Below are 12,178 nucleotides of genomic sequence, written 5' to 3' on the forward strand. Positions count from 1 at the left end.
ATCTCAAACATGTGTTCGTCAGATACCGTTAAAATATCTTGGCTAGTATAAATTAATTTGACACACTCAAACCTGTGTCAAATGCTATGATAAAAAGGAGTAAGTTTGATAAAAGGTGAGTACTATCACTGCTAATGGTCGCGTTGATCCGTTGTCAATTTCTTTTAGCCTCAAGAAGATGTTTGCCTTATTGAGGCGTTGCTATTTTTTATTCTCTATACTTTCTCGAAGAAACCAATGAAATCGGGGCAAGAACGGCCTGTGCTTCTTTCTCTAGAGTCATTGGATTTTACCAAATGACGTAAGTTTATATACATTGCACCGAACTAGCAAGATTATCTTGTAAAGGCCTACTTGTACTTCCGAATTCGCGGCGTTGTTGATGTGGTGGTGGCGCTTTTCTTCAATAGTAACAAAAACGTTCGGTCGTTACAGTTGAATCGCTGATATCAACAATTGAATTGTCAATATCAACAACAAGATGTACTAGTGATATTTGCAGTTCATTTGTTAATATCATTAAATAAATTACTGATATCATCAATGGATTTGTTGATATCAGGAAATAATTTGTTGAATGAAAAAATCTTTTTCTGTAATCAGCAATGATATGTTGATATCAGCAATTAATTGCTGATATCAACACATAATTGGTTATGACAAATATTGAATAAACCATACGACCTCCATTTTCTACAGTCTTTGCATCATGTATCCCGTCTTCGTTAATTGCTTTCGCGAAGTTTCTGATACTGTTTCTGCTAGATTATTGGACGAACATTTCTATCAATTTTCAACCTATTAACGTGATGCCTACTTTAACCGTAATTTGACACTCCATTTTCAACCTTTAAGCTTCACCACATTTCAAGGCTCCTTCTGTAAAGAGAATTTATCATCTTTACAGTAGCCGTCACCCCTTCTGGAAAGCAAACTCGCCAACTTCTCACTTGCAAAATAGCCAAAATAGCATGCGTAGCCATTGAGTAGCGATCATGGTATCTCCTTAATCACTCACTTTTACTATATATTGATATTACAGCTAGGAGTTATGTTAATTAATATTTCAAGTTTATTTATCATCTATCTTGATTCTCTTTCTCTTTATGTGTATATATATATATATATATATATATATATATATATATATATATATATATATATATATATATATATATATATATATATAACGTACACATTGATCAATAGCTCTGGTTCTTGTAATCTATGCCAGGCCGAGAAACTAGCAATAATAGATCATTCTAGCCCTAATCTCTTGAACAAAAGATCAGAAATCCTGGCAAGCTGCAGACACCAACCAAAACACCCCCAAAATAAAGTCAAAACTAAGATGAAAGAGAGATAGCTTTTTAGTACACCTCCTGACGATTGCTAGTAAGCATGAAACTCTGAGTAGAGGTTTGGTTGCAAAAAACAAATATATATATATATATATATATATATATATATATATATATATATATATATATATATATATATATATATATATATATATATATATATATATATATATACATATATTTTTTTTTTTTTTTTGATATATACAACAAAATTTGTAATACTAAAGTTAATTGTCATCCAAGGTTGGATAAACGTGCTTTATACACACATATATACATTGTTTGACTTATTGTTAAAATAATGGTTAAACACTGTTTAACAAACTGTACACATTTTTTAACTTATCTAGTAAATCGAAAAATAATATTTCTGCGTTCTAGCACATCATAATTTGTCATTGTCATTTATTTTAATTTCTTTAAATGTCTACTTTCTTTCCAGCTTATACCTTGTAAATGTGTATGTTGACCGAACTAGCAAATTCAACGAACTTGTGACTTTGCAAATGTAGCACAATCCAGCTTCCTATTACGGCACCTTACCTTAGTGCACATTATGGTGAATCTCCTTAAGCGAACAGTAAGGTGCTACAAGCATTTTTTTTGTATGATAATTGGTCATTTTCTTAACAATGATACACTAATCCAAAAAGTAAATTTTTTATTAAATGTATTACATATTTTGAGGTCAAAAAAAATAACAGAGAATAACAAAGCTATGTGAAGACGAAAACTTGTCGTTTCATTTAGGAATATCCTATAACCGTGAAGATAATTAGCTTTATTCAAAGCGGTTTAATTCGTGTAACGAGGTGAAAGTGGTTCTTTTTATTACATTTTACTACTGATACCAAAACGTGTCCGTGCAACACAATTGATAATTCAAATTCATTATTTACATTCTCATCATCTTGTGAATAGCAGGGTTTAATAGCTTCATCAACTACAATTTAATATTTATATAATTATAATCTGCTGGTTTCGGGAAAATTGAAGATCCAACCTTCATTCCTCTGCCATGATGTGGTCTTATATAAACGAACCTTGAATAATAAGGCTCACACTTCAGTTCTTCATAATCTAAGCTACTAGTGTTTTATTTATATGACCTGATGATCAAGTTCATTGAATGTTCTTTTAACCAAATCTTCACAATCCTGCCCCCCCCCCCCTCTTTCTCGATCCAACCAATTAACATTAGTCATCCAGCAAGCAATGGTTTTTAAAGTCCATGGGTTCATGACTTCACAGAAGAAATGGTTGTGAACCTCTCTAAGTACATTCTCACAAAGGCTTAATTTTCATATCCACTGCCACAACAGAACAGTTTTTATCGCGTGTAATCCTTTGAAACAAACAGATACCAGTATCCCAAGGAGCCCCGTATATTCCATTCAACATAATAGCATGACAACCATTGAACCACCAGCCGCCGGGATGATATTGAGTATGAGCACAATTTTGGTTGGCTAAGTCATTGTCCTGATCGTAAGTTGAAAATTTCATATCTCGATGGTAATCCATGTAGTCATATTCTGTTAAATGTATAAAAAAGAGAGTTTATTATAATTAGCTTCTTTTTAAATTGAAGGGAACATTGTCGTCACACTAACCAAATATTTCCTTTTACAATATTTAGCTAAGTAATGTAAAGCACTTAAACAGTATATTCAATTACTAGGCTTTATATATATATATATATATATATATATAGCTTACTATAACCTAAACAAGAATGAAGGTTAACAACATTGGCCTCAACTTTGGATTGTGAACTTCTCTGGGGGGTTTTAAAATGTATTCTAAGAACCTCATTGACATTATCAGATTAACAATTCCCCATCTCTCTCTTTCACTCTTTCACTTAACAAATGAATATACATCAACGTTCAGTCAACTGAACCACACTACTGTTTAGAGGTATTTGCTAATCGCGGAACAATACGTACCGTAGCTCCCTGTGTAGCTTCCAAGCGTTATCTCGTATTGTGTTGCCTCGGAGCTAACTCGAAACAGGTTGTAATGAAGATATGAACTGTCATCATTGGTATTGTTGAACCAAATATCAATTCTTAGTTGATGATCTCTCTGAGCTGATATGACGTGTAATTTCTCATTTCCAAGCCAGAAACTAGAGTTAAGATCACCAAATCCATCTCTGTAGTTATTCCAAGTCTCATAAAATGAAACAGATCCACTAACTCGCTTCTGACACAGCTGTATAAAAAGTAACCGCTATAATCGTAGAACTATACATAGTGTATAAGTAGAATACTTTGTTGACAAGATCTACAGTTTTCATTAGGATAACAAGAGTTGCGTCTGGAAGAGATCATGTAATTTCTCAACTTAAGATAAATTTGTCCGACGATAAATACCTTCCTTGAGAGGACTTTATAAATGATAATTAGGAAAGACCGATGATGTTACTTTGATGGTATTCATCTACTTCGAGAAACGTTGTTTCTCATCCAATTCTTAAATGATCGTTAAATTAGATGGTATATCTAATGTAGCCCAACAAGGTTTGAATTCATTACTCAAGTTACGTATCGTAAGGTATCAATGTTGAAAAGATGATCCAGAGCCTGATATTATGAACTTCTGACGTTATTTAGGGAAGCAAAGTTTTGATAAAGTGAGTGCATGGCTGTTAGTAGTCTTTGGGAACAATGTCGGATAGTAATTAAAGCTCAAATATAAGAGATGGTTCATAACACCTTGGTTGCCTGATCACTAGGGGGAAGTAACTCCACGGCTTGCTTAAGATAAGGACAGGGATATTACAGTGTGCAGCCACGAATCCTAAAACTGTGTTTGATCAATCTTTGATAGATTATTGAACTTTCTTATATTTATAATGAAAGTTTAAGTAAAAGAACTTATATATATTCCTTTCATTTTTAGGCATTTGCGCAAAACATTTACTCATTTGAATTTTCCATTTAAATAGGTGCATTTTAATTTTGTATTTGCAGTTCTGCAAAAATGTTAAATGAATAGTTTGCTGGTTTCCAAAAGAAAACTTACCATCCAACCATCTTTGCAGTAAACTTGGAATGGCTCATGTGGCCAAGAAGGTGGACTTATCGAATAAATGCCATCTTCGGTGGACAAATTATTATAAACATCCTGACAGTTTGTGATTACTTGACAAGTCGTACCATTTCCCCAGTAGCTCTCTTTACACTCGCAATATGAACTTTGACCTTGGTTCTGACAGGTTGTATTATGACTGCAAGAGTATTCTTCACAGTGGAGAACATCATTTTCACATGTGCAAAGTCTTGTGCAGTTTAAGTTAACATGCGATGATCCGTTCTGTGCAGAAATGTTCAAGAATACGATCATAAATGTTAACTGTGCTAAAGCAAGACTTCCTTCAACGGTTAATATTAAATAAATACTTAAGTAGAAAATGTGTTTTCATATCATTTGTCCTTTGCAATCTAAATGTATTTGAAGCGATCTTTTCTCGATTACGACGAAACATTGGGACTGTCATACAAAACGATGTGAAAATAGAATGGTAATCCTCTCATACCTCCTAAATAACTTTAAACAAACCTACAAATTAATGATTCTGCCCCACCTAAAAAATCATAGATGATATATAAATCTGACTAATAACAACTTCTCACCTTCAAATTACGTTTCTAAATAACTTTGTCTTCTTTAGCTATATCCTAAAAGGTTTATGGGAGGGGATTTCTTTAACACAGAATATAAAGCCATAAGTTCACCAAAAATGTGGAAGCCATTTAAAATCTTTACACTCTCTGTAACACGAAATGTGGAACATGCGAGTTATGTGAAAATACCGAAATGACTCCTGTGGGCGGGTGGTAACACCCGCATTCTTCCAGCGGTATGCATGCTCCATCTCTGATTAGGAATCCATCTGAACAGACGCACGTATAACCCGGTTCATCATCACAGCTCTTAAAACATCCATTGAGTCCGTCGGGATCATCGCACGTAGTTTGGCATGAACAGTTCATCCATATCATGTTGTTTGGGCAGGATTCTGAAGTATAATGAGATTTTCGACAGTCGCAACAATTGCTCTTAAGTATTTATTCAACAACGTGACGGTTCTTTCAAATGCTTACCTGGCAACATGTTAAAAACCTTACCAATTCCAAATAGATCTGTGAATTGCCTACCGCCTGGCCGTCTAACGTATCTAATTTATATTTATTTAATAATATGTAAACGGTAAAGTTCTATATATAATTTCAATACTTAAGATATAATTTCTAAGAAGAAGTCTCTATCAAGCTGTTAGAATTGTTTTTAACTATCAATATGAGACTAGATCTATAAGCAATAATCAGAATATAGTGACTTGTAGTTTCATCACTTGAATTTGATTTTTCAGGGTGTGTCTAACATGTGTGAGTTTAATTAAACCGAGAGAAATGCAGAATATTGCGAAAAATACATGTCGTGAGCGATAATTTTATTGGCTATTGGAGTTATCCTGATTGAAAATGAAACTAACCTATCAAATATATCAAAAACCTACTGTAAATTTTAAGTATTGAAATTATATATAGAAGTTTACCGTTTACACATTATTCAATAAATATAAATTAGATACGTTAGACGGCCAGGCGGTAGGCAATTCACATATATATGTCTACCTATTCTTACAATTGTGTCTCCAATTGTGAACTGAAGGAATTTACGCTAGTAAATGGTATTCGGGTTTAAATCACCTGTTGTAGGCATCCGTGTTGTTGATAACCCAATTGTACTTGTATCTGTTGTTTTCGCTAACGTGTCAACAGTTGACGTTAATAATCGCATTTCATCCGTAGACGGCATCCATGTTGATTTTATTCCCTCCAGTGTTGTTTCCTGTTTAATTCTTTCACCTGTAAAAGTAAATATTGATTGTCAGTTGTAGTTCAATATACTTTTTTTTTTATTCTCTGAAGTATTTATATTCAAAACACATAACTTGACTTGTCTCAATAAACCATACACAGTCTGATAGAAGAATAGAGATTAACCGACATTCTTGGTTTAATGTTATTAAATCAGTATTATTTTCATATCCAGAAACGACTTTTAACTTCTCTCATCTGTTAACGAAATGTTCAGTGTCAGTTGTTGCTCAACCGATTTCGATACATATTAACTCCAAGTTAAACTATCAAAACTAAGATAAATTTAAATAAAATTTGTTAACTTTGAAAAAGTGTATACAGACTAATGAACTAAAACTGTCAATTGTTAGTTCCAAAGATATCACCTTGTGAAGAAGCATGCAAATTAACGTTTCAGACGAAACAACTGTATTGTAAATTAAATTGGATATGATTTCATCTAATGAACATTAAGGCACTAGTCAAGGCACATAGCGAGAACGAAGTTTCATGAACCTACCACGTTACATGTTGAGACCATCCATGTTTTTGAAATTCATTTTTGTTTATGATTGTCATTTTATCGGTTAACCGAAGCAATGTTGGTTCATCTGTCGAGTGCATGGTTTTAATTAGTACTTTTACTCGGTGTTGTTGCTAACTTTTTCATTGAATATATTGCTTGAATGATAAAATATCACATTTGTTGATTTTTCCAATAATAACACTAAGTTTTAAGTATATATTTTTGGTCCCGTAATAAGGCAAAACTAGACATATGATTGGACGTTAGCAAACGTGTGTAAAATATTTACCTCACAATGTTAATACACAATGATCTTAATTTGTCACGGTACCTGTTGTAAGCATCCCTGTTGATGACAACAAATTCTTGGATGGTGTTGGCATTTCATCAGTTGACGGTGATATTTTCATCCCATCTGTTGAGTACACTGTAGTTGCTGATTGGTCACTCATATCCGTTCCCAATGTACTTACTGTATCTATAAACAAAACATCAAAGATTTGCGGTCACAGTATACACTTAAGCTCTGCATATTTATATTCTTATTCTTTGAGATTGAAAACTGATTACTTGATTTGTCTCAATGATCCCTACACAACCTGATGGAAGAATCACGATTAACTGACATCATTGTTTTAATCCATTTAATCGGTATTATTTTCATATCCAGTAAACAACTTTTGATTTTTCTCATTTGTTAACGAAATGTCCAATGTCATTTTTTGTTCAATCGATTACAATACATGTTAACTCTTTAAGATATCTAAACTAAGATAAATTTATATAAACTTTGTTAACTTTGAAAACGTCTAAACAGACTAAAGAACTTAAACTGTCGTTTGTTATTTGCTCAGACGAACATGAAACATGTATCGGCTATCATGTGTTCTAATACATATATATATATCTAATACACATATATATATATATATATATATATATATATATATTCATTTTTTTCGAGTTTCATTTATATATATATATATATACGTATATACATAATCCACATACAAATTTCAATTGGGGGATGGACGTCGCTTAGGGCGAGATTTTGGGACCAAGATGTTGACACCTTCCATACCATTTTAATGTGATATGCATGTAAACTTTGATAAACGCAATATGCTTTAATTGTAGAGGGAAAATTGTTGACTGACCACTCGATCGAGATCAAATGCGGTTGTATTTCAAGCTCAACGTGAACTTTCTGTTGGACGTTCGGAACAAGGAACGTTTATGTCTGACTCAACAGTAGTACATACAAGCGCTTGTACTTTGTTGTTGCTAATTTCGTAAAATAAAAATTGTATAAACGTGGTGAGGTTCTCAAGAATCTCTATAACATTAACGATCTTTTTCGCCAGAAAATTCAACTAAAATAACAGTTATGCTGACACGAAATGCAGACACAGCTCCGTACTGAACAGTGCACTACGGACAAATCATCACAGTGACGTCTTTTACTGACCTGGGTGCTGTTCAAACTTGTTGAAGTGTTTGCAAATTCTTAAATTCGTTTCAATTACGGAGACAAAAAAAGCATTTTTAATTCCCCTTTTTTATAACTTCCCGGTGTGCTACTTGAAAATTTAATAAAATGTTGCTTAAGAACATATAAAATACAATATAGCTTATATGAAAAGGAGAGATTTTTTCTGTCATTATCGTTCATCTTTAAAGCACTAGAAGAGACACAAAGAGAGAGCAGAGCTCCATGAACCTACCACGTTACCTGTTGAGACCATCCATGTTTTTTTTAAATACTTTTTTCTCTACGGTTGTCACATTATCGGTTGACCAATGCAATGATGTTTTATGTTTTGAATGCATGGTTGTAATAAGTAATTCACTTTATGGTGTTGCTAACATTTCTATTGAATATGTTGTTGATCATATGATAAAATATCACATTTGTTTATACTTTTAATAATGAAAATAAGTTTTAAGTGGTCACATAAAATATTTTTGGTCACGTAATAAGGCAACACTGAACACATGATTGGACGTTAGCATACTTACGTAAAGTATTTACCTCACATGTTAATACACAACGTTCTTAATGTTTAACTAGTCACAGCAGCGTTCGACTAAATACTTGTTGACGTTCACTTTGAAAACAATATCATTCTGGTTTATGAATATCAATCTGTTTTCTGAAGGAGTCAAATACTGAAAAAAAGTGCATTATATATTACCACTGTACCTGTTGTAAGCATCCCTGTTGTTGTCAACAAATTCTTGGATGGTGTTGGCATTTCATCAGTTGACGGTGATATTCTCATCCCATCTGTTGAGTACACTGTAGTTGCTGATTGGTCACTCATATCCGTTCCCAATGTACTAATTGTATCTATAAACGAAACAGCGAAGATGAGCTTTACAGTATGCATTGAAGTTCCGTTTTTTTTTTATAATATATGCAAAACACATTACTTGATTTTTCTCAATGAACTTTACATAATCTGATAGAAGAATCGGAACTAACTAACATTATTGTGCTAATCCATATAATCAGCTGTATTACTTTTTTATCCAGTAAACTAATTGTGACTTCTCTCATCTGTTAACGAAATGTTCAGTGTAAGCTGTTGTTCAATCGTTTTCAATATATGTTAACTCTTTAACATATGTAAACTAAGATAAATCTACATCAACTTTAACATGTTGGAAAAAATGTATACAGACTAAAGAACTAATATTGTCGTTTGTTAGTTGCTAAGACGAACATTTAAAATGCATCAGCATTTGAAAGGTGCATGTGAACTGAAGTTTCAAACGAAACATTTATTGTATATTAAATTGGTTAAAATCTTACACCTAAATATTACAGTACTAGACAAAATATATGAAGAGAAGGGAGTTACAAGTAACCATCACGTTACCTGTTGGGACCACCGATGATTTTTGAACTTCATTTTTGCTGGTGGTTGTCATTTTATTGGTTGACCGAAGCAATGTTGTTTCATCTATTGAGTACATGGTTGTGAATAGTAATTCACTCGGTGTTGTTGCTAGTTTGTTTGGCAAATCATATATTGAATTAATGACAAAATATCACATTTTTTAAATATTGTAAAGAATTACATAAAGTTTTAATTGATCACGTAATATATTTTTAATCTCGAAATAAGTCAAAACTATACACGAATGGGCGTTATCATGCGTTTGTAAAATATGTAAATAAGAATATTAACACACGACGTTACTTATTTTGTATAAGTCCAAGTAACGGTAGACCAACTACTTCTTGACAACATAATAAAGATGAGTATCATCTGTTTTATGTGGGATTCAAATACTGAGAAACGACATCATATGTTTTCACGTTACCTGTTTTAGGCATCACTGTTGTCATTTCATCAGTTGACGGTGATATTCTCATCCCATCTGTTGAGTACACTGTAGTTGCTGATTGGTCACTCATATCCGTTCCCAATGTACTTATTGTATCTATAAACGAAACATAAAAAAATGAGCGGTTATAATATGCACTGAAGTTCTTTGTTCTGAATCTCAGTTGTATTTAGATTCAAAATACATTACTTCATCAATCTGAATGTACCCTGCATAATCTGATAGAAAAATTAGAAAAAAAAAACTTAAATGACATTATTGTTTTAAAGCATTTAATCGGTATTACGTCGGAATCTATTAACCGAATTTTATAACAGAATTTACCTCGTTGGTCTTGTCCACCACCTGCATTCTTCATCATTAAATCCTCAAATTCGCAAAGACCTGAGAAAAGAAAATGAAACAGAGTTATCAAGTAGCGATGAAACTGAAAGTTTGCAAAGATCAGATACAGATAAAATTGAAAAGCAATGTATACCGATAACAAATACAAGCATATAGCCTAATGGTGTTAATAATCATATAGCAACAAATTCATGTCAATGGTATCACATCGGGCTTTCGTCCACAACATTCATAAGTAAAGAGAGGTTGTATTATTCTTTCTTGCGTTAAAATTGTGATATTGCTATCTTTGTGACTGATGGTGTTGTGGTCGTTTGTGTTCATTTCTCCATTTAACACGTTTTCTTGCTCAATTAGTGTCCTCTAGAATAATACTGACGATTGGTAATATCGATTTTTACAGTATTTTAGAATAAGATATCATTTTGGTAGTAGACTGTCATGCGTTGGTGGGAATTTAAAAAAAAAAAGTTCGTGTATTCCGATATTACACTATCAGGGCTTATTAGATTATATTAACCATGTCTTTCTCGCCACTCTCATATGAACATTTACTGAAAGAGAATACAATATGGTTGAATAATATGTGGGTTCAAAATATCTCACGACCTTATCAAAATTATCTTAATTTGGGAATAAGAATCGCTATGACCTTTGACATGATGAACTTATGGTCACTGTGATTACGCAAGTGCCATTTATTATGAGGAAGTTTCGCCGTGTTTAGCAATGGCCTAACACATGAATTATTCATTAATTGCACTGCAATTAATACTATCTTAACCTTAAGTAATTAGATTGTACTAAAATGATAATTTCGTTTTGTTACTTACCCATCGCTATCACGAAATCGATGTTCTGCCTAATCAGTAATCCAGCAAGAAAGATGTAGGTCCAAGTAACAAAGCAATTAGCCATCTTCAAGTTGTAATAAATGTTCAGTACTCTTACAAGCTCAAACCAATATTATTCTAACCAGATGAGCTAGATCGTATCTAAGTCGCAAACAGTTACCAGATAGAACTGTCTATTGCAAATTTTATGCCAACCTCATTCGGTAATAAATATGTAATAAATATGTAATTAAAGCAATAAATGTTTACTCCGCCGAATTCGATATTACAGCCTGCTGTTTTGCCATTTTAAGCACAAACAGGTTTAGTAGAAACACTATAGTCTAAGAAAAAATTGTGCCACAGGAAATTTGTCAATTAAGTAGAGAATAAACATTCATTTAGGTTAAATTGCACATCTTTGTTCAAGAAAAGAGGGTAGTGAATGTCATTAAAGAAATTCGATACACTTTTGAAAATACAAAGCGCCTATGAATGTAACAGGTTACATTACTTGGTAATGTTATTTGAAGCTTTAACGATTCATAATTTGGAGCAATTGTTGAGTATGTCTATATACATGTTACTGCTTCCTCTGAAATCTTCTTCCAATGAAGTTGGGAAAATTGCTTTTTAATGATAAACTTTGCCCAAGAAACATTTCTTTAAATATCACATTTAGTGCATGACTATTGACGTCACACTAGCCCCCCCCCCAAAAAAAAAACGGTGAATAAAATATTGGGAACATAATTATTAGATCCAGGGCATGTCGTGGCAGCATTAATTGCTTTATATCATTGGAGTTGCAGTTGATCAATATAATTGCCCAAGAAAAACTGAGCGTACTTCTCAGTGATTCAGCTATCGACCGCTACTGTCGGA

General features: G+C 32.8%; 1 protein-coding gene across 3 annotated transcripts; it reads right to left on the reverse strand.

The window, feature by feature from the left end:
- Positions 1-1,749: 1,749 nt before the first annotated feature.
- Positions 1,750-11,513, reverse strand: LOC139973091 (uncharacterized). Of its 3 annotated transcripts, none has more exons than XM_071979491.1 (11): positions 11,294-11,513; positions 10,440-10,499; positions 10,092-10,211; positions 9,644-9,727; positions 8,965-9,111; positions 7,093-7,239; positions 6,083-6,241; positions 5,183-5,388; positions 4,392-4,682; positions 3,311-3,578; positions 1,750-2,896 (listed from the first exon to the last, which is right to left on the reverse strand). In XM_071979491.1, exons 1-11 carry the CDS (start codon positions 11,376-11,378, stop codon positions 2,646-2,648), a joined length of 1,818 nt encoding a protein of 605 aa, XP_071835592.1. In that variant the 5' UTR covers positions 11,379-11,513; the 3' UTR covers positions 1,750-2,645. The 3 variants fall into 3 exon arrangements, with proteins under 3 accessions (XP_071835592.1, XP_071835591.1, XP_071835593.1); XM_071979490.1 differs by having other exon boundaries at positions 9,644-9,772; XM_071979492.1 differs by lacking the exon at positions 9,644-9,727.
- Between the last annotated feature and the right edge of the window lie 665 nt (positions 11,514-12,178).

This window comes from Apostichopus japonicus, chromosome 9 (assembly GCF_037975245.1).
Source record: "Apostichopus japonicus isolate 1M-3 chromosome 9, ASM3797524v1, whole genome shotgun sequence".
NCBI lineage: Eukaryota > Metazoa > Echinodermata > Holothuroidea > Aspidochirotida > Stichopodidae > Apostichopus > Apostichopus japonicus.